The sequence below is a fragment of the Rattus rattus genome, chromosome 14 (genome assembly GCF_011064425.1).
Source record: "Rattus rattus isolate New Zealand chromosome 14, Rrattus_CSIRO_v1, whole genome shotgun sequence".
NCBI classification, from domain to species: domain Eukaryota; kingdom Metazoa; phylum Chordata; class Mammalia; order Rodentia; family Muridae; genus Rattus; species Rattus rattus.
Window position 1 is genome coordinate 37,653,605 of NC_046167.1, and position 22,463 is coordinate 37,676,067.

Genomic DNA, 22,463 nt, shown 5'->3' on the forward strand with positions numbered 1-22,463 from the left:
TTTCTCCAGTGTTCATATAAATGAAAAATGGTAATGATTAAAAACAAATAGGGCCTCTGGACAGTTTCTGTCCCATGAAGAGGTTCTTGGTGCAGAGAGCTGTGGAATGGCCTTGTTCTAACAACTTAAATTGCTGAAAGTAGACGTGCTCTGTGCCTCCACAGCTTACTTTAACCTTACGTGGGTCTCCTGTATTCTCCAAAGATTCCCGAGCATCAGGTTTTTGTGGAAGAGTAGTTGGAGAGAGGATGTTTCCTTGATCAGTGAAGTTGGTGTTGTAATCATTTTTTGATGACTTCTGCCAGCAACATTTGACTTACATGCATGAGATCAATGCCTGACTTCCGGGATTTCAAATGGAAGTTAAACAAAACAGTTGAGGTAGCAAACTACCAAGAGCTCCACAGAGTGTAAGAGAACCTGGGGTAAAGAGGAGGAGGTGAAAAGTCGTATTGTGTTCCCTTTCCTAACAGCATCATTAGCTCCAGCTACCTGGTGATGCACTGTGATCTGGAAACTTAGCAAGTCATCCTGTGTTCAGCCTCTTGATTTGGAACACAGTGACCTGGAAATTGAAGGTCTGTTTACAAGGTTTGGAAGAGCTGTGGGATAAATCTTTCTTAGATCTAAGTGCCTTTTTTCCTATGCCTCTTGTCATTTTGACCTACACATGAGAGCAATGAGGTAGTTTCTTTTTGCACACAGATGACTTAGTTTTTCCTCTTGATAAAATTAATCAGTAAAGACCATGGCAGGTGGGAGTTTCTTTCCAGGTGTTTCTATTTGAGGATCTGGTTTGAATAGTCTTCTGTTCAACTTCCTGTTTATATTCTGTTTACTTTCCTAGTTTGCATTGGGTTTTCCCTAATACTTAATTATGATAACAATTTAATTTTATGTATGAGTACACTGTAGCTGTCTTCAGACACAGCAGAAGAGGGCATTGGATCTCATTAAAGATGATTGGGAGCCACCATGTGGTTGTTGGGAATTGAACTTATGACTGGGAAGAGCATCCATTTCTCTTAACTGCTGAGCCATCTCCCATTCATAGACCATATGAAGCCCAAGAGGAAGGAAAACCAAAATGTGGATGCTTCATTCCTTCTTAGAAGGGAGAACAAAATACTCACAGGAGGAAATACAGGGACAAAGAGTGGAGCAGGGACTGAAGAAAAGGTCATCCAGAGACTGCCCCACCTAGGAATCCTTCCCATATGCAGCCACCAAACCGAATCACTATTGCTGATGCCAAGAAGTGCTTGCTGACAGGAGCCAGATATGTGTGTCTCCTGAGAGGCTCTGCCAGAGCCCTGTTGATACAGATGAGGATGGTTGCAGCTAACCATTGGACTGAACCCCAATGGAGGAGTTAGAGAAGAGACTAAAGGAGCTGAAGGGGTTTGCAACCCCATAGGAAGAACAACAATATCAACCAACCAAACCCCACCAGAGCTCCCAGGGACTAAACCACCAACCAATGAGTACACATGGAGGGACCCATGACTCCAGCCACATATGTAGCAGAGGATGGCATTGTCCAGCATCAATGGGAGGAAAAGCCCTGATCCTGTGAAGGCTTATTTCCCCAATGTAGGGTAATGCCAGGGCATTGAGGCAGGAGTGGGAGTATCCTCATAGAAGCAGGGGGAGGGGGAGGAAGTATGGGAGAAGGGGGATAGAGGCTAATGTTTAAAAAGTAAATACATAAAATATCCAAGAAAAATAAAATTATAAAAAAGAAAAAAATAGAAGAAAAGAATTATGAAAAAGCACCATGCAGTGAATGCCAACACTTCCTAGAGGCTGTTTTGTTAAACTCCGTTTGCTCTGGGGGAACCCGTCTTTATTCAGTCTTCCTCTTGGTAAGACTTGTGTACAGTACTGTGAATGTGGATATTTGGTTGGGTTTGGTTTTGGTTTTGGTTTTGGTTTGGTTTTAGCTTTTTGAGACAGGGTTGTTTCTCTTTGTAACCCTGGCTATCCTGAATTCTCTCTGCAAGCCAGCTAGTCTTGAACTCAGAGATCCACCTGCCTTTGCCTTCTAGGTGCTGGAATTTAAAGCATGTGTCATCTGGTAGATATTTGTTATTAATAGTGTTATAGGAAATCTGATGAGTCTAGGAAGATATCCAAGTTGGCAAGATATTTGCTATGTAAGCAGAAAGACCTGAGCTTACATCACCAGAACCTGTATAGAGGTGGGAGGGAGTGGGTGGGTGGGTAAGGGGTTGGGGTGATGTAACAGGTTTCTGGAGGGGAAAATGGGAAATGGGCTAACATTTAAAACGTAAATAAAAAATGTAATTAAAAATAAAAAAAAATGTGGACTTGGCCATGTCATGCCATAGTGGTACCAGGAGTGGAAACAAGGGGCTGTGTGAGGTTTGCTGGCCCAACTCTGGATTTACTGAGGGAATCCACCTCAGGAGCGTGCGGTAGAATGGAAAAAGTGGTGGGGCACGACACCCTAATCTGGTCACACACACACACACACACACACACACACACACACACAGCCACTAGGCATAATACTAAATATATTACAAACAGAATATCATTCAATATGTACAGTATTCCAAAGGTAGGTGGTAATATTCCAATTCTGTAGGTAAAGAAATGTACCAGAAGAGCTAATGTAACCTATGCAAGATTGCCCTGTTCCTTAGCAAAAGCACCCTACCTCAGGCGTTCCTATTGCAAAGCCGTTTCTGTACTCAGATGTGGTTCAAACCTGCAATTCCAAACAGCAGGAATCTGAGCAGGAGGGTTGACACAGTTTGAGGGTTCCCCTGTGTTATATAATAAACTCAGGGCCAGCCTGGCTACATAGTAAGGCACTGTCTCAGAAACATATAGCAAAGAACAGAAGGGCCTGCATCTCAGGTGGGCAGGTGTTGCTCCAGCATTGCCTCCTCAGCCTTCTCCAGCCCCTTCACTTCAAAGATCCACTGGGTAGAAATTTCCCAGAATCCACAGGCCCCTGCCCTTGTCAGAAGTGATGCTATGTGCCTCCATGTAGTAGTGATGTTATGTGCCTCCATGTAGTAGTGATGCTATGTGCCTCCATGTAGTAGTGATGCTATGTGCCCCCATGTAGTAGTGATGCTATGTGCCTCCATGTAGTAGTGATGCTATGAGCCTCCATGTAGTAGTGATGCTATGTGCCTCCATGTAGTAGTGATGCTATGTGCCTCCATGTAGTAGTGATGCTATGTGCCTCCATGTAGTAGTGATGCTATGTGCCTCCATGTAGTAGTGATGCTATGTGCCTCCATGTAGTAGTGATGCTATGTGCCTCCATGTAGTACTGATGCTATGAGCCTCCATGTAGTACTGATGCTATGTGCCTCCATGTAGTAGTGATGCTATGTGCCTCCATGCAGTAGTGATGCTATGTGCCTCCATGCAGTAGTGATGCTATGTGCCTCCATGCAGTAGTGATGCTATGTGCCTCCAGTAGTGATGCTATGTGCCTCCTGATGCTATGTGCCTCCATGTAGTAGTGATGCTATGTGCCTCCATGTAGTAGTGATGCTATGTGCCTCCATGTAGCATTGATGCTATGTGCCTCCATGTAGTACTGATGCTATGTGCCTCCATGCCAGACAACTAAAGGTGATGGAGGTGCCTGAAGGTTTTGAAATTTTGTTTTAAAGAAATGCCTCATTTAGAGAAGTGAAGTTATTGTTTCCTTATTTGTTATTAGATGAGCAACCTGCAGTTTTGCATGCTCCATGTTAGTGAGTGAATTTCTGCAGCACACTCACCATGGCTAGTTGCAAAGTTATTCCTAAGGACTGAGAGCTAGGAATGACGGTGACACTGTCCTCCTTTCAGGTAGTAGAGAGCCCCTGGGTTTAGCTGATGAGTGAGGTGATTTTATACTTAGAACAAAAATAAACATTTGGTTTAGACATTTTTACTTATGCCTTGGCCATTTCGTTTTCTTTTATCTAACCTTGATACTGTTACTAATGAAATACCTTTATCACTGACTTCTTGGCTTCAAGTTTAACACATTACAGATTAATGTACCAGATACAATTAGAGAATCTGGGACTAAGTTGAAACCCAGGTTACCTTAAATGGTCCCTGAGCCGTGTGAACTCTTGGCCCAGTGTGGTTGGATGTGTCTCTTATTTTGTCTAGTAGCTGATCTCTTCAGCTTTAATTCCACGGATCAGCTCTATGATTGGCTAGTACCAAGTGTCACATCACATTTTACTTCGCTGTGTCTGCTTTCGAATGGTTCGTGACACTATTAAAATGTTGATTCCACAGGTGTTTCATTGACCACTGGCGTGCAACCAAGTGTCCAGACTTACTGAAAGCACTCTGGGCACATTTGCTCCCGCCTTTACCTGGTTAAGGGCGGGAATCCTTTGCTACAAGACTGACGCAAAGGAACTAGAATGGAATATGAGAGTAGCAGATGTTCTTCCTTACAGATTGGCATTTGGGGAGAGTCAGCGAGATTGGAAGGGACCAGAAAAGACGGTGTAAGTTGTGTGTTCTGCCCTCTTTGCCCTTAGAGTAGCAAAGAAAATTCTAGAAAAGGGTGGTACTTTCTAATCACAAAGATCTCAAGTCTTAAACTGTGGTTCTTGGTGGCATAGTAGACATGTAGCCTGCACTGCTCTGTATTCTCGATTATATTATCCAATGTGCCATCTATCTGGAAAAAACTAAGGCATCGAATTCTGACATCTGCTGCTCTGCTGAAGAGACTACAATCCAGTTGCTGACCTTCTGTGAGCTCAATACACCGATTCTTACAGCATATCTACACTGATTTCTGGGTACACTGGAAGGTAGAAACCTTTGCTACTGCGGCAGGATGAGGCCATGCCACAGCTGGTGTTCTTCAGCAAAATACTGTGTGTGTAAACAGCACACTCCTCGGGGCCCCAGAACCGATTCTTCACTTTTTCAATGCCTTTGATCTCAAGTTCAAGTTCTGTCTTCCGTGACACTAGAGTCCTATCAAGCCTCCTTTCCAAGCCGTGAGCTGTGTAACTCAGCAATTTGTTTTGGTTTCTTTGTGATTTTTCCTTTCCTGATAATCTACTTAAATGTGAGCTTTTGTCTAATTAGGTTTGTAAACCACATGTTTCAAACCAGCTTTTGTGCAAAAAAAGACAAGACTTATTAAAATTACTAAAATCATTGTTTTGTGGTATCGAATGGAATATAAGGAAAGAAAATCTTTATTGGCCACTGCTGTTTTGAAATAAAAAGCCAACAGTTACTAGAAGATATTTTAAAAATTTAGTCCATAACCATGATATTTTATGTATGTTTCTTAGAATAAATACAATTCAGGATTTTTTCCTTTACATAAGTAGAAATAATATTTTCCTTGTACATACATGCATTTTTATGCCATGTCTCTAGCCATCCTTTATCTTAACATTAATATGAAAAATAAATATCATTTTTTGGATGTACAAGCACTCTTGTTTTATTGCCTTAGTGGAGAGAATAATGGAAAAGCAAGGTTCTGCGGCGTGACACCTCCACACACCAGCATCTCAGAGCAGGAAGTGAGATCCCTCTCTCTCTCTCTCTCTCTCTCTCTCTCTCTCTCTCTCTCTCTCTCTCTCTCTCTCTGTGTGTGTGTGTGTGTGTGTGTGTGTGTGTGTGTGTGTGTGTGTGTTCTTTTGTGGATATTAATGAAGAGGAGTCATTGGATGGCAGAGTAGCCACAGCTAAGGTAACAGCAGTTAGAACTCTGTTGTGAGTCACACCAAATGTTGCTATCACTGGGTTTTGTTTCTCTAAGAAGTGTGTGTGGTGTAAGGAAGTGAGTCAACACACAGAATGCTTTAGTTTTATCTAGATGTTGACAACTCTTAGATTTCTAATATCGTGACTGGTAGTTTTGTTTGCGTGCCTCTTCCTTGTTATTCTAAGCGATCATTAATCCACAGTGGGTAGTGTGCTAGCTTAGTGTCTAAGTGCTACGTGCAGGTGTACTGAAGTTTTCTCTTGTTTTATTGAGAACATATTAATGTTTCTATCCAGGATCTCAGAGATCATGAGATCTCTATGTTATTTGTGTAAGCATTGTAGATAAAGCAAATCGGGATGTAAAGTGAAGATTTGCATAGTACACTGTCCTAATTTCTCTGTTCTGGGCCTTATAGCTAGTGTTTGAAATACCAGGCTTTGACATGAAATCAGTTACCTTTAGGAGCCATTGTCTCACATTATCTGCCAGGTAGTGGGCAGGCCATGTGATCTCCAGAGGGCACAGACCTCAAGCTCAGTGTCCAGCACTCTTCTGTGATTATTGCTGTTTTCCCTGGGTGTGTTTAGCACACCGGCACAAACAGGCACAAACAGGCCTCCTCTTGGCTCTCGTAAGAAGGGTTTCCGTGGCATTTCTGGATTATTGTTCTTTCCCGTGACCTACTGGCAGTGAAAGTGCATAGTAACACTTCAGTGACAAACTGAACAGAAGTCAGCTCCATTTATACCAGAGTAGCTGGAACAGTGGCCACCAAATTCTATTGTTAATTTGCTTATTCTAGATAGGTGAGATTACTACCTTCTCTGTGAATGATACCAGTGTGGACCCATGCAGATCATTCTCTCTTGTATCTCACACCACACCCTGCACTGAAGCATCTCTAGAATCAGCTATGCTGTCTACACTGGACATTCTCTTCCCCACACTGTGGCTGAGGTGGAAATGGTTCTTAAATAAGCTTATTTTGACCATTTCCCATTCTACTTCTTTATCAAAACTGTTTCTATGTGCTTCGATAGAGCATCCTCAGCCAAGCTGAAGAAGTGAAAGAATGTTGGTTGACCACCACCCCTTGATGTTCAGGACACAAAGCCCACCCATGTCATCCAGTCCAGGAGAGTGTAGAACTACTCTCACTTTAGCTGGGACCATGGCACTCCTTTAACTGCAGTGTTTAGGAGGTAGAATCAGGAAGACCAGAACTCAAAGTCATCATCAGCGATGTAGCAAATTCAAAGCCAACCTAGGCGAGAAAAGACCGTCCTGAAAACACTTACCTCTTTTAAAGTTTCTATTCATCGTTTTTGGTCATCTGTTCTAGTATAGAAGTTAAATTATGAAGATGTCTATGAGATAAGCTAGGACTAGAGAACCAAGCAACCTGATGAACAAGGCAAGAGCAAAGAGGAAGGACATTCTCGCCCTCCTTCCATCTGCATTTCAGGTTTTACCTCTTACGTTTCGAAACTTCTTTTCAGATGAGAAAGTTTTACACGTAGAATCTAAAGTCCAGTTCAGTGGAAGTTATGGCCCAGGCTTGCAGGCTACACAAGCATTCACTATCACTTTTAGCATGGCACACTGAGTTCTCCTGACTTAGGAAAGAAAGTATATTCATCACAGATGATGGCCAGATGTGCAGCAGATACTCGGGTCATCAGAGGCTGGCTGAATTACAAAGCTTTGGGATGATGGGCTAAGTCCAGCGGAGAGTGCACTCACAAGTCAATCCCTTCTCAAGAGTCTTCAAATGGCTGCTGATTTCCACTTTACATCATGGAGTTATCAGAAGCAGGCCACAGGAATATCTGTCTTCCCCCATGAAATAAGTGCACACATCTTCCCCCGACTCCAGGACTGGAGATTAGACATGGTCTCTCATCCATGTAAAACAAGCAGTCTGCCTCTGAATTGTGTCCGTAGCCCACTTTTTATGTTTGGCCTTGAAATAATGTCTCACTAAGTTATCTCGGTTGGCATTGAATTCATGCTGTACCATAATAGTCTTGGTGATCCTCTTTCCTTAGCCTGTGGAGAGTCAGGAAGCCACTACACAGCCATACCTGATAGCACTCCATGTGTATGTGGTGGTTGCATTTGACTGTGTGAGAGCACTTTTCTGTGTTGGAACCAGAGGATCCAAAAGAGGGAGCAGGGTATCTTCCTCAACAACTACCTATTGCCTTGAGCCAGGGTCTCTTCTGAATCAGATTGCCATTTCAGTTAAGCTGACTGGCCAGCGAGCTTCTGGGATCTGCCTGTCCTCCCCGGCCCCAGTCCCTGGAATGTGGGACACACGTGTCCATGCCTGGCTTTGATGTGGGTGATGGGGATTTCAGCTCAGGTTCTCATGCTTGCAGAGTCCGTTCTTACACATGGAACCATCTTCTTAGTGTGTGTATTTCTTAACTTAAAATAACAATATCTCTTCTTAAGTTCTAAGTACACTATTTTGAAAAGCATATTATTTTTCTCTGTATATAAGTAAGTATGCAAAGATGTTTAAATAAAATGTCTAAAGCCAAAACCAGAGTAATGTTTTATAATGACAAAAACATAACTTGTACTGTTTGCACCACTGCACCTCATGTGTAAGAAAGAAGATAATTTTATTTTTATTTTATTATCAAAGACAGTCGGTGTTAGCTTTTATTGCTTCACAGAGTCTTCATGTGATGCGGTGACACTCTTATTAAAGTTACCTGGCACAGTGGAGCACCCGTGACTTGCCACTTAGGGCTTTTGTTTGTCTGTGATGTCAACTTTGAAGTCTGTTTCTGGGTGTCTTTCCTGACGCAGGTTGTTGTAAAGCACTCTCAGTGCTGTGGGGGAAAGTACTTCAGCATGAGACAGATTACAGCGCAGATGTAGTATCGCATCATAATCAGCACACACAATGTGCAATAATCCCATCAGGGAGTGAGCACTATTTCCATTTCCAGCATTTTTAAATGCGTCGTAGCACTCAGAGTCGCCGTGTCTTTGCCATCATGTGCACCTCTATGCTCCATTTAATGGTGAATCCTTTCTGCCTTTTGTTTGCAGTGTCTCAGTTTGAAACTGAATTCTACATTAGTGGACTTGCACCTCTCTGTGATCAGCTTGTTGTACTTTCCTACGTAAAGGAGGTTTCGGAAAAAACGGTAATTATCTTCTCTGCAGGTACAGAGGGATATGGAAGAGTTGGCTTTTAGCATCACACCCAGGTCAGCCTGCCTGTCAGGGAAGATTGCTATAATCCAAGCAGAACTTTCCGACCTAGGAAGAAAGCGTAGCGGGAATTACCCTGCAGACCAGCATATGTACCTTCCCAAGTCCCACTCCCTGCCTGCCTTTGTTCCCTTTGCTACACAAAGAAGACAGAGCTTTCTTCTTTCTGCATCTTCTTTGTTTTGTATTTGTTCGTTTTCATCAGTCACTTGATGTTTTAGTTGAAAGGAAAAAAGGATTCCTCATGCCGAAAGGCTAGAAACTAGGCTGCTACCAAATAGCAGACAGGATAGACAGGAAGCTGATTGCTGCAGCAACGGGGGTCCCAGTGCTCAGAGGGAGTCCCTGAAAGGTCAGCTCCTTCTTTCCTGGAGTCCAGGCATGTTTGTCTACCTCTCAGAGGCTGGAGGATCCCAGATAGCTCGATGGTTCCAGGTCCTGCTTTGAAAAGGGCTGCTGCTCCTTCAGTTCTCCCTGCAGGTAATAGACACTGCGATGCGTTGCTGGCAGAAAGCAACAGACAAAACCAAAGTTTGTTTTGATGACATTGAAATGAAGCTCTCATTTGGGATTTAGCAACACCCAGGCTCCCTTGAAAGCACAGAGCAGAGCCATTCCCAGTTTGCCTTAGAGTTCAGGGCCCTGCTGGAACTGGAGAGAGGAAGCCTCAAGGCCTGAGCAAGAAGAGCTTGTCGTAAAGGATTTCCTTTTGGGTGCTGTATAGAGAAGAAATTGCAATTGATTCTCCAGCCCTTTACAGTAAGCAGGCAGGTGAAGCATACATTCTCTGTCTCTTTCTCCTCTTCCTTCTCCTCATCTTCTGTTCCTCCTTTACCTCCTCAAATGGCAAGGAATAAAACAGGGGAGAAAAGCCCAGGGAGCCCTTGTCAAGAAGTGGTGGCTGCACTTGAGCCCTTCTCTGAGAGAACACTTGCATTAGGAAGCCATCACTATAGTAACTGAAGCTCTGGGTGCCCATGTTGCTAGGCAATGAAACACTGTAGACTTAAGTGAACCCTCAAACCTCCTAAAATCAATAGGGTTGGCTTCTAGCCCTATTGCAGGACATCAGTTTATTATTATTTTATTTATTTTTTGAAAATACAGAAAGGCAGAGGCTCCTGGGGGAGTTAAGAGCATTGCTTTCTGATGAGGACTGTGGGGCAGATTGAGGATGTGATTGAACGAAACAGGGGAAGAAGCAATAAAATCGGAAAGGGGAAAGCCTAATAAACAACTGATCAGACAGTAAAAAGGAGAAGGAAAAGGGAAGCCTGGGAAACGTGTTAATAAAGGAGATAAGAAAGGAGAAAACCCAAGGAAGGACATCTTCACAGGCCAGACTCCACGAGGATGGCTTTTCAGAGGAAGAAGAGTGAACCTTGAAAGTGACGTAGCTGTGACATATGGAGATTCACTTTATATAACATCAGTAAGTGGTTTCAGTTCTTCAGTACAGAGTAACAATAAAGTTAGGGCAGATGGACGACAGTCAGTTTTGGGCACACCATTACCAATTTCTGTTTTCTTATTGAAAATCTGTGTCTATTAGACGTCCGTTGGCTGCTTCTATGGCTTTTCATTAATGGCCCCAAGTGTTCCTGTGTGATGCCTTCTGTTCACACACCTACCTCCACTCGGGAGTCACTGGTCCTTTCAGTGCCTCTGTTCTTCTGTACCTTATTCTACTCACTTCACGTGTGCATGCGTGTGTGCGTGCATGTGTGTGCATGCATGTGTGCGTGCATGTGTGTGTGTGTGTGTGTGGTTTTCCTTGTGAAACTGTTTAGAAGCTGCATGCCATTCTATCCAGTTAAAGTACCCTAATTTGTTAAGTTGTTCCCCAATCCTCTGCTTTTCTTCCTTCATTCATAAGGTACATGCTTTAAGAATTGAATTTTCCCTGTGTCCTAGGTGATTGAACTAAATCGCTGTTGTTGAGAAGCTCATAGATAAGAACAGGGACCATCCAACTGGAAGCAGGGGCTGCACAGAGACACAGGTCATCTTAGTTACACATCTTCACTCATAGGAAAGGAATTTTCTCCATTCCTAATCCCAGTGCTAAGGGTCAAACTGCAGGATCCCCCACATACTCAGAAGGTGCCCTGTCACTGAGCTACACTCTCAGCCCTCAAAGCTTCACGTATGATTTAGTGAATTTCAACTGTTTTTCATTTTGTCATGATTTTGATTTTATCATTTTCATTGCACCCAGTTTTTTAAAATTTTCCTATCTTTTCCCTCCATTTTTTTGTTAAAAATTGATATTTTTCTTCACATTTTCTCAAAGCTCTGGTAAATTATGGTATTTATAGTTGCACGTCAGCAGGTGTGGCCCCACTGTGAGGTACAAGGCTGGTATAATGGCTTCTTGCCTAACGAGTTCTTAGAGAAATCTACACTCTACTGTTTTAAGGAAAAGACAGAGCGTTGGGGTTTGTTTCTCTCCTTCCCACTGCCTACCAGATCTACGCGTCTGTGCTGTTGCTACTTTGCAGGTTGATGGCAGGTGGGGTTCAGGCCTGTCAGACCCATATCCCCAAACACAAAACCAAGTCAGAACCCACTTATCCAGAGTTAAGTGAACCCTCAAACCTCTTAAAATCAATCGGGTTGGCTTCTAGCCCTATTGCAGGACATCAGTTTATTATTATTTTATTTATTTTTTGAAAATACAGAAAGGCAGAGGCTCCTGCGGGAGTTAAGAGCATTGCTTTCTGATGAGGACTGTGGGGCAGATTGAGGATGTGATTGAACGAAACAGGGGAAGAAGCAATAAAATCGGAAAGGGGAGTTGACCATAGGTTCAGTTTGTCCAAACATTCCAGCCTAACCATTGATTTATTTAACTTTAACCTTACTGTTTAACCCTCAGTCTGTCTATAAAACTGAGGATCATATGCTTAATCACTCCCCAGGTTTTGAGAACCAGTGACTAATGATCTGTGTTAGCCTTCGGGCCTCAGACCTGTCAGCTCACCTTTCCTGTCTGTCTTGGTCTTCACTTTCAAAACTACTCACTGGCTCTTCGTGCTAATCATAGTCAAATCAGATTGGAAACCTAGCTCCCTGTTCACACTAGCCGTCTCTCTCGTGTTAAACAGCCCTGCACAGCTAAAGTCTTCTCTATCAGGTGCCATAGAAGCAAGCACAGTTCCACCGTCTCACCAAGATCTGATTTAGAGATGCATTTTAATCTGTGGCTTTGGGGCATTACCAGTAAGTTTCCTCATCGGCAGTGATCTGAATGGCAAACCATTTATACTGTTTTGCCATTCTCTATATTCATGGAGCTGCAGTGTGGTTGTCTGCTACTGCTAGGCCACACGTTTGCTCTTTCACACTGCTGTGATGAAATCTCGGGTAAAAGCCACTTAGGGAAGGAAGGGTTCACTTTGTCTCACAGTTTGACAGGACAGCTTATCTTGGTAGGGGCCTGCTGATGGCTACTGATCACACCATATCTACCATCCGGAAGCAGAGAGAGAAGGCAGATGTTTGTACCTCATCTTCTCCTTTCAGTCCAGAACCCAGCATAAGGGATGGTGCAGCCCACATCAGTAGTGGGGAACCCTTTGTTCACTTGAACTTTTCTGGGAGCATCATACAGGAACCCAGAAGTATGCTTCCATGGTGATTCTAAAGGCTGCCAAGTGATAAAGATTCTCATCAGCTACCACTGCTTTAGGCTTGGACTCTGCCATTCATAAGTGTTGTAATTCTGTATATTTTCACACAGTAATCACAAAATAAGATTAGGTGGCTGCTTCTGGCAAGCTTTTAGAACCGAGGTCTTGTTTGTGCCAAAATGATAAATTCAAAACAAGTACAGGCAGCTTGCTCATTTGTATAACCTAAGAAACATAAGTAAAATGACCCTTCTCTATTGTTTTTCCCCTAGGAAAGAGAATACTGTGCAAGACCGAGACTGGATATCATCCAGCCACTTCCAGAGACTTGTGAAGAGATCTCGTCTGATGCTTTGACAGTCAGAGGCTTTCAGGAGAATGAATGTAGGGATTACCACCTAGGTGAGGCAGCAGAGATCTGCTTGTGGGCCTTCTTGTGCTTACTCTGTTAAGTTCACCCAAAGGGGAACTTAAATATAGTTATTGACAGGACTTTAGACAATACCTGGGCTGGCCTCTGCCAGTAAGAGCTAGGGCTCTAGATTCAGAAAAACTGCTTATCTTGTCCAATTGCTCATAGAAAAGGGAATGTTAAAAGCAGGAGTGCTGGAGAGATGGCTCCGCAGTCAGGAGCACTGAATGCTCTTCCAAAGGCCCTGAGTCAATTCCCAGCAAACCGCATGATGGCTCACAACCGTCTGTAATGGGATTAGATGCCCTCTTTTAGAGGGTCTGAAGACAGCAACAGTGTACTCATACAAAAAATAAATAAATAAATCTTTAAAAAAAAAAAAAAAAAGGATAGGACAGGAACCATGGTGAGAAAAATGTCTTCTTTTTTTGTTGTGTTTTTCTGTGTTATTTGATCAAACCAGCTAGTCAGCTAGCTTTGTTTGTTGTGCTGGGAATCTAGGCAAACACTGTCTCCTAGCACATCCCATCCCTGTTCTGTTTCAGTTATATTTGACTTGATATCAAACAGCATGACTATGGTTTTCCTCTCAGTCCAAACATTACATTCCTGGAAGATTTGCAATGGAGGCAAACCTTCTGTCTGAAACTGAGTGCTGAGAGATGGGAACAGTGGCACCCAGCATAGGGACTGCAGAATATTTTCAGAGTGGGTGGGTGAGTGCATTTACTCACTACTCAGGAGCAAAAGAACTATCGCTCTTTGGTCCTGCTTAAGACATCCATTGTCATATCCTTGTAAAATGTACTGAAGAAAAAGAAACACTTTAAGCTCTTTAGAAATTTTTCCTGCTTTATAAACAACAGACATCTTATGAAAATATTTTTAGTTTTTATTTAAACAAAAAAGGATGTATGACTCTACATGCATCTGGTCCTTCTTATATGAACCCTCTAATTAGTTAAAAACTGTAAGAGTGGGGTTGGGGATTTAGCTCAGTGGTAGAGCGCTTGCCTAGGAAGCGCAAGGTCCTGGGTTCGGTCCCCAGCTCCGAAAAAAAGAAACAAAAAAACAAAAAAAAACTGTAAGAGTATCTTTTGGATTTTGCAAAAACAATTATGATACAGAACTGAAAACAGATAGTTTGAGTATTTTGCTCAGAGCAAACTCAGTAGTCTGCTTAGAAACCCATTACAGAGGTTCTTTCTATAATCAAATTCTGTAGAAGACGCTCAGCATCAGCTCCATAGGCAACATGCTGAAATGATAGATTATGTCCCCAGAGCTTGGGCATCTGTCATTTATGCATTAGATGGCCTTGACTCTGGTGAAGAGGAAGCATTTACTGTTGACTGTGAGATGTAAGAATAGATGTTCCGGAAGAATAGAGAAGTGCTGTGAGTGTCCATGAATAAGGTTCGTACATAGTAGATGAAGTCCAGCATGCGCTAGCATGGTTGGAGTCTGTTTGTTCACCTGCAGTGGACTGTTAGTGCAGTAAACTCAGACTGTTAAGCCTACCTTATTTGTGGTTGTCAGTTTATAGTCATGTCTTCCAGCTCTTTCTCCTTGCTTTCCTTTTTAACTAGTTTTACATTGACGCATTAAGAACAGTCCATGTTGCCATGCTTGCCCTCCTTGACTTTCCAGCAGAGTCAAGCACGCTTGGCTGCAGAGGTAGATAATTGACTGTTGACTCTGAAAGTGTAGGCTTAGTCCATCCGCTGTAGCTATTGCCAGTATTTACTCACCAAGCTGCCCTCTCTCCTCCCTTCAAGAATACTCTGAAGGGGAATCACTCTTCTACGTCGTGAGTCCAAGAGATGTCGTCGTAGCCAAGGAGCGAGACCAGGATGATCATATCGACTGGCTCCTTGAGAAGAAGAAATATGAAGTAGCTTTGATTTTACTTTCTTGAAAGTATTGACTTGTCTGAAAATAGAAATGAAAAAAGATTTTTATAGTAAATCTTTCATAGTGAGTTAGTGTGCCCCAAACCAAAAATATGTTACAATTTCTCTCAGAAATTAGTGACCAAAAAGCATGCAGTTCAATTGACCAGCTTTCCTGTTGATGGGAGGGGTGGGGAAGAATGTGTGACCCAGAGCAGGGGTAGTCAGAGCTGATGTACAGCTTTTGTGATTATTTCCCTGAAGAAGTGTTTCAGAGTTTTCCCTTTGGATATGTTGGTAAAATTGCTTATTTTGTGTAAGGGAAACATACTGGATTTATTCTTACTTAGAATGGTTTGAACTAATTTGGGTAGAACAATGCTGTCTGTTTCCTGAGCTCAGACAAATTTAAGCAGACAATGTACCAACATGGCTGACTTAAGGATTAAAACAGCAGCATTTTATACAATTGTAATAGCTGCCAAGATACTTTGTTTCTTAGAATGACTCTAGATGTTTCTGTGTCTATCAAGAGAAAAGAGTTGTCACTAGCTTATCTGGAAGAACTGGGGCATTTTTTAAATTAATTTGTAAACAAGAGTGTAGTTGTTATAAATTAATACCTGGCATATAATCAAGCTATTACCATGTTTCTTTAGATTAATTCATTTTTTAGAGTTTCTTATATTTATTTAGTTCCTTATTTGTATATTGTGTGTATCTGTGTGAATGTATGTACATGTATGCATGTGTGCTTATACTTGTTTACTTGTACAGAAGCCAGAAGATGGATGGGATATCCTCTACCACCCTACACGCACTCTTTTTAGGCAGTTCTTCCCTGAATCCAGTCCTCAAGTTTTCTCTGCTAGTCTAGAAGGCAGCAAGAGTAGCTACCCCTCTGTATCACCACCCTAAGAACTGGGCTTGTAGGCATTTGGAGAGACGACTGGCTTGTTACATGGATGTTGGGATTTGAACTCAGCTCCTCATAATTGCAAAGCAAGCACTCTTAACTTCTGAACTATCTCTCCAGCCCCTAGATTAAATAAAATTTTATAAGATAGTTTGTGTTAAATATTTATGTGAAACTAATACTAGTAAGCTTTCTGAAACAAACATATACAATTTTCATAAGCATGACTGTAGACATGCAAACATACGTATGTTCTTTACATGTATTGTACCATAAATGACAAGTGCCCTTTATCCAGTATTTGTCACACACAGACTTAGAATGGCAGGTACCCTTTTTTTCCTTGAACTCTAAGAGATTTTGTTACATGTTGACTTGTATGTGAAATGTGATTCCACGATCTTAATGTGGAATGAATTCAAGTCGAAATGAAAAAAATCTTCCTTTGTCTCCCACTTACTCCTGTTCTCTCTTTTCTCCCATGGCCCTTGTCACGATGCTTATGCAAACATAGGAAGCTTTGATGGCAGCCGAAATTAGCCACAGGAACATTAAAAGACATAAGATTCTGGTAAGCTGAGCTTCATTATTTAAGCATAACTGTCCTTACTAACTCATAAGGAAATGGAATGATTTGGAAAGACCAACAGGTTCTTTGTGTCTGTTCATAATTTGTTTTATACTAATTCTTTTACCTGGGAGGGCAGAATATTTCATTTTATCGAGTCAGTTTCTGCTTGTGAACAAGAGACTTGAACACCTGCTAGGATGTAGCTTTAGGAAATTTGGAAACTGCATTTGTGCAATGCTCTTTCAATACTAAGCTCTCTAGTTGACCGTGTGGAAGCCTCTTTAAATCATAGGTAAAATTACATTATCACAAAATGTATCAAGACTGGTCTCTTCAAACTAGATTGCTTTGGTGTGGCCCTGATATCAAATTCAATTGCTTTTGTTATGGAGACTATTCTAGGAAATCAAATACATTTTTATTACATTTTGGACTCTGGAAAAGTACAATGACTAGAAACCGATTTCTTGGCTAAGTGTGACAGTGAATTTGCAGGCAGAGACCTAACATGAAATTATATCCTCCATATGTGAAGACTCTTGTAGTTATATCGTTGAGCCCATTACCCTCGTTTACAAATGAGTACTAGAAACTCAGCCTTCTATGTGTAGTTGGGTTTTTGTACAAATTTCTATTACTTTCTTCATCTTAAAATTCTCTGTAAAGCTGTTTGTATAAACCTTAATTCCTAAAAAAAGTAAAACAATAAATTAATGAAAGGAAGAAAGAAAATGAAATTGTTTATTTTTAGGCACAGTTGAGAATAGTAGTTTTAGAACTAAAGAGGGCCTTGTAGCCACTAGTGTGGCGTATGAAAGGCACTGAGACTGAAGGGCTTCAGGCTTCTACTTCTGTGGAGCAGTTGAATGAACTAACTACATAGGTAAATTTGAAAATTATTATATAAGTAAAGCTAGACTAGATTCTGAAAGCAAATACCTATTTAAAACTTGGTTCTGTTTTTGAACATTGAGAAGATAATTTAACCTCGTGTTTTAATGGCAGAGTAATGGAGAGAGGATCAAAAGGAGGCCATCTGGGATAAAGGTCACCTAACAGGAGCTAGTGTAGCTTGTATAGTATGATGAGGTCTGCTCAGGGCTGTGGAAGTGAAGATAAGCGGTGGAGTCAAAGTCTGCCAGCAGCAAACACATCAGCCTTCCACTGGGTTTGGAGAGGGCCACTCATGGCAGGTGTATAGGGCTGGAGAACAGAGGATCAGGAACGCAGTCATTTAAAGGAAATGCGTGGAAGACACATTGAGAAGAAGCAGCAGAAGGCTGTGTGCTAGGAGCTGAAAGGAGCCCATCAGAAGAAAGAGAGTTATGTACTTATGTAGCTAACTGAGCAGGTCAAAAAGCCAGACAAGTTCAGCTGCTGACAATTACCCTGGATTTGGTAATATGAAAGAATTCTCTGCGTATGCTATTTATTCTCACTGCGGCATAGGGAGTTAAAGTGATCATGTGAAAACTCACAGTGTGCTCCAGTGTTGGGTGATGCATGTAGTAGTCTAAGAGAGAGACATTTAGAAATGCTTGTGCTAGCCCAAAAAGTGTGGCATTAGTAGTACAGAGCAAGAGGGAATGTTCAGAATGAGTGGCACAATCAGAGAAAGATTGAGAGAACGAGTCAGATAGGATGTGCCACCTCTCATGAGAGCAGCACGAGAGAGAGGAGCTACTGAAGAGCAGCATAGGGAGAGTCAGCTGGGAGTCAGTACAGTGAGTGCAGTGCAGTGGAGTTGAGTTCATTCGTGAGTTCATGCAGGTCAGCGCAGGTCAGCAGAGGCAGCTGAAGCCAGAGAATAAGAAGGATTCAGAAGATTAGGACAAATTGACAGAGTTATTAGTTTGAGGCCAAACAGCAATTCAGTGATCAGCTGAGAGAAACCAGATTGAATAAGTCAGCTTGGAGAACAGTTTGAGCCAGAACAGAAGAGTTGAACCAGCCAGCCAGAGTTCAGGAAGAACTAGAAAGAGCTGAAAGCTGAGAGCTCATTCAGCAGTAATCGTAGAGGCTGGAACATTCTAGGTCTGGATTAGATTGTGTACAGGCTAGAAGCTTGCAGGCCTTGGCCTAGGGATAGTGCAGAAGAAAGAAACACTAAGAGCTCAGCCCACACATTATGTGTTCATACAGATTGAGTACAGCTCTCATCTCATCCCTTATCTGAAGAAATAAAAGTTTCTCTTATCTGAAGAAATAAAAGTTACTTTTACATGTGAGATAGCTCAGTGGGTAAAGGCGCTTACCACCATGGCTTCTCATTGAGCTGAGTTCTATCTTGGAGACCCACCTGGTGGAAGGAAAGAACCAAGTTGTACATCATGTCCTCTGACCTTTACTATGGCACAGAAGCAGCCACATGTATATACATATACCCACACATAAACAGATACATATATCCACATTCAAAACTAATATTAAAAACACTGATACAAAAACCCTCTTGGATACTACAATCAGTGGTCTGCTTTTAGAAAATTCCTATAGATGTGAAATACAATTTTCCACGTAGTAGTCATTAAGGAAGACATTTAATAGTCTAAAAATGATGGTATTTCCGGTTTATATTAACTATGCATAGAACTTATCGTGCAGAACAATATAACTTCTTTCAAGACATTCAGAGATAACTCTGGTGTCAAAGACCAAGTGCTCTACACAGTCACTGGGTATGGGTTCTAGCTCATGGAATGGGCCTTAATTCAAGTCAGATATTGGTTGGCTACTCCCGCAAGCTTTGTGCCATCATTATCCAATCATATCTTGAAGGCAGGTCACCACTGTAGATAAAAGGGTTGTAGCTGGGTTGGTGTTTACATTTCTCCTATAGTGGTGTGCAGAGTATTTTCTTGTACCAAGAAAGCTAGCCAGTAGGAATGAAGCTCTCTGTGGGTAGCAGCTTGACTTCTCCATGTTCAGGGAGTTGTGTAGATGTTGTCTTCAGCAATGGGGCCTTGCTGTCAGTTTGTGAAGACCTTTAGCATCAGTCCAAATTCTTGAGAGGTTCCCATGAGACCCTTGGCCAACAACAGAATTAGGTGTAACCCAATTCTGGTACTGGAAGCTTCATTTGGTACCAAGAAATGTTCAGTTTGGGCTCTGTCTCCCCGTCTGTTCACAGTTTTATGTACCTCACCGTCATTTGTATATATGTGCTAGGAAGCTGCTATTGTATTATGCTTCCAAACTACCATTTAAATGGCCCTTGAATTTAGCTGTCTGTCTCCACATCCCCTAGCTTGATAGCCTGCCATTTCATTTTTCTTGTATGTCTTTAACCCTCTTCTGGAAGAGGTCACATTTAAGAGGAGACACTGGAAGCAGGCCTTTATATCCAATGACAACTTTAGGCTGTGTTTCTAGTTTCAGGGACTTTCTCTGGAAAGATATTAGAAAATTTTTGCATGGAAACAGGGCTAGATCTCTAAAACTTAATTATTAAAATTTATATAAAGCAAATAAAGGTGCATTTAAATCTAAATGTGCTGAAGTATGATGTCCCCAAGCTGTTCCACAGACTTGGTGGTTGGCAGTGCCTGTCACAAGACCCCGCGTCCTGTGTGCTCAGAATCTGACACTCAGCTCTTCTGATGTTTTAGTTGCCTTACTCATTTCCTTCATTTGCCTTCCATAGGAGATCGGGTTGGCATATGTAAACCACCTGGTTGAGAGAGGCGAGTACGACATGGCCGCACGGTAATAATGACTTCTTCAAGTTATCTATGGCTGATGATAGTAACAGAAATAAGTGGGATTTTGTTTTTGTTTTTGTTTTACAATTGACTTTTTTTCATATCTTTCTAAAAGATATAAAAAGGTTTGCTGTAAGACACAAGCCTCCTGCATAGAATTAAAGGACTGTGCATATTACCAGGAGTGTCACCTTGTACCATAAAACTCCAGTCCCAATTCCCACAGCACAGCCTACAGTGGGTAGGCACATAGACTTGCCCACAGCTCTTCAAGTAAACACTCTGTGTGCCCTCCAGTTTCTCGGGACAATTGTATTACACATTCCTTTGGAAAAAAATCCATAGCAAAGTACAATCTGCATACAGTTCAAGGACACAGATATGTTCATATATATGTCCACATAGACATAGACACAGAAAACCTCATATACACAGAAACAGAGTTGCACATACATAGGAACACACACTCAAATATGTATATACATACATGTATATGTATATATTATATATAGGAGAGGGATTACACAGAGATATAACTTATACACAGATATATATACAGAGACAAATATACACATAGATAACACACACAAATATAATAAAAAGGACAGAGACAGAATTGCACACACACATATACACACACACATACATATACACCATACATACCACAGCATAGAGAGACATACAAATATAGACACAGAACACTTGTATAGACAGATAACATACACAGACACACACAGAGAGACAGAGAGACACAGACAGAGAGAAAGACAGACAGACAGACACACACATGGGGAGGGGGGACTGACCCCAGGAAATAATACTCTGCTGTAAATGCTGAAATTCAAAAGCACAGCATTCACTCTCACTTAGCCTTCACTTTATGATTCAACATCGCAGAGTGAAGGTCAAAATAAGAGGCCCGGTCAGCTTTATTTTTCATCTTGAAGATGTTTTTAGCATTATTTTTTGTTAAATTTTTTTTAATTTCTTTTTTTTCTTTTATTGAGTATGTTTTTATTTCCATTTCAAATGTTAGTCCCTTTTTCAGTTTCCCCTCTGGAAATGCCCTATCCCATCCCACTCCCCCTCCCTCACCCACCCATCCCCTCCCTTCCACCTCCCTGCCCTGGCATTCCCCCATACTGTGGCATTGGGGCTTCACAGGACCAAGGGTCTCTCCTCCCATTGATGCTCAACAAGGCCATTCTCTGCTACATATGCGGCTGGAGCCATGGGTCTATCCATGTATACTCTTTGGTTTGTGGTTTAGTCACTGGGAGCTCTGGGGAGTCTGGTTGGTTGATACTGTTGTTCTTCCTGTGGGGTTGCAAATCCCCTCAGCTCCTTCAGTCATTTCTCTAACTCCTCCACTGGGGTCCCTGTGCTCAGTCCAATGGTTGGCTGTGAGCCTCCAGCTCTGTATTTCTCAGGCTCTTGCAGAGCCTCTCAGGAGACAGCTCTATCAAGCTCCTGAAGTAATACACTTCTTGGCATCAGCAGTAGTGTCTGGGTTTGGTGTCTGCATATGAGATGGTTCCCCAGGTGGGGCAGTCTCTGGATGGCCTTTCCTTCAGTCTCTGCTCTACACTTTGTCTCCATATTTCCTCCTGTATTTTGTTCCATTTTCTAAGAAGAACTGAAGCATCCACACTTTGACCTTCCTTCTTCTTGAGCTTCATGTAGTCTGTGAATTGTATCTTGTATATTCTGAGCTTTGGGCTAATATCCACTTAGCAGTTAAGTGTATATCGTGTTCTTTCGTGATTGGGTTACCTTACCTTCTAGTTCCATCCCATTTGCCAAGAATTTCATGAAGTCATTGTTTTTGATAGCTGAGTAATATTCCACTGTGTAGATGTGCCACATTTTCTGTATCTGTTCCTTTGTTGAAGGGCATCTGGGTTCTTTCCGCTTCTGGCTATTATATATAAGGCTGCTAAATCAGCCTTAATTGTTAATTTTATTAACTTGACAAAAGCAATGACGAATCCACCTTTAAATTGGGTGGCTTTATAGACACACATTTAGGTGACAGGTTGCCACAATAAAAGCAGGTGTTAAGTTGATTAAACCTGAATTGACTCTCAGGATCCACTGCAAACAGCTGCTCATGCTTGACATGCAGGCAGAGAACCTGTAAAAGGTGCTGCAGTGTGAGAAGGGGCGGGGCCTGCTCAGGAAGCTGCTAGACAGTGCTGTAGGCTTGAATCCTGACACCAGACTGAAGTGTGTAATGGATGCAGGTCAGGAGGCATGGGCTTCTGTTCTTCCTTGTCAGTCAGGGCTTTTAGATATGATGGGTTCAGGGGGAAAATGAAACAATAGATGCTTTGAGTCAATACTGTAGAAAAATCAATATAATATTCCGTCCCAG

At 42.0% G+C, this 22,463-nt stretch overlaps 1 protein-coding gene across 1 annotated transcript in view; it reads left to right on the forward strand.

Moving 5' to 3' along the window:
- The window catches only part of Vps41 (VPS41 subunit of HOPS complex), a 158,189-nt gene that overhangs the window by 99,423 nt on the left and 36,303 nt on the right, over nucleotides 1–22,463 (forward strand). Inside the window, exons 11-15 of the mRNA XM_032885145.1 lie at nucleotides 8,801–8,898; nucleotides 12,870–12,999; nucleotides 14,788–14,903; nucleotides 16,332–16,388; nucleotides 20,032–20,093. Coding sequence (XP_032741036.1) covers nucleotides 8,801–8,898; nucleotides 12,870–12,999; nucleotides 14,788–14,903; nucleotides 16,332–16,388; nucleotides 20,032–20,093 — 463 coding nt within the window. The remainder of the gene's footprint in view (nucleotides 1–8,800; nucleotides 8,899–12,869; nucleotides 13,000–14,787; nucleotides 14,904–16,331; nucleotides 16,389–20,031; nucleotides 20,094–22,463) is intronic.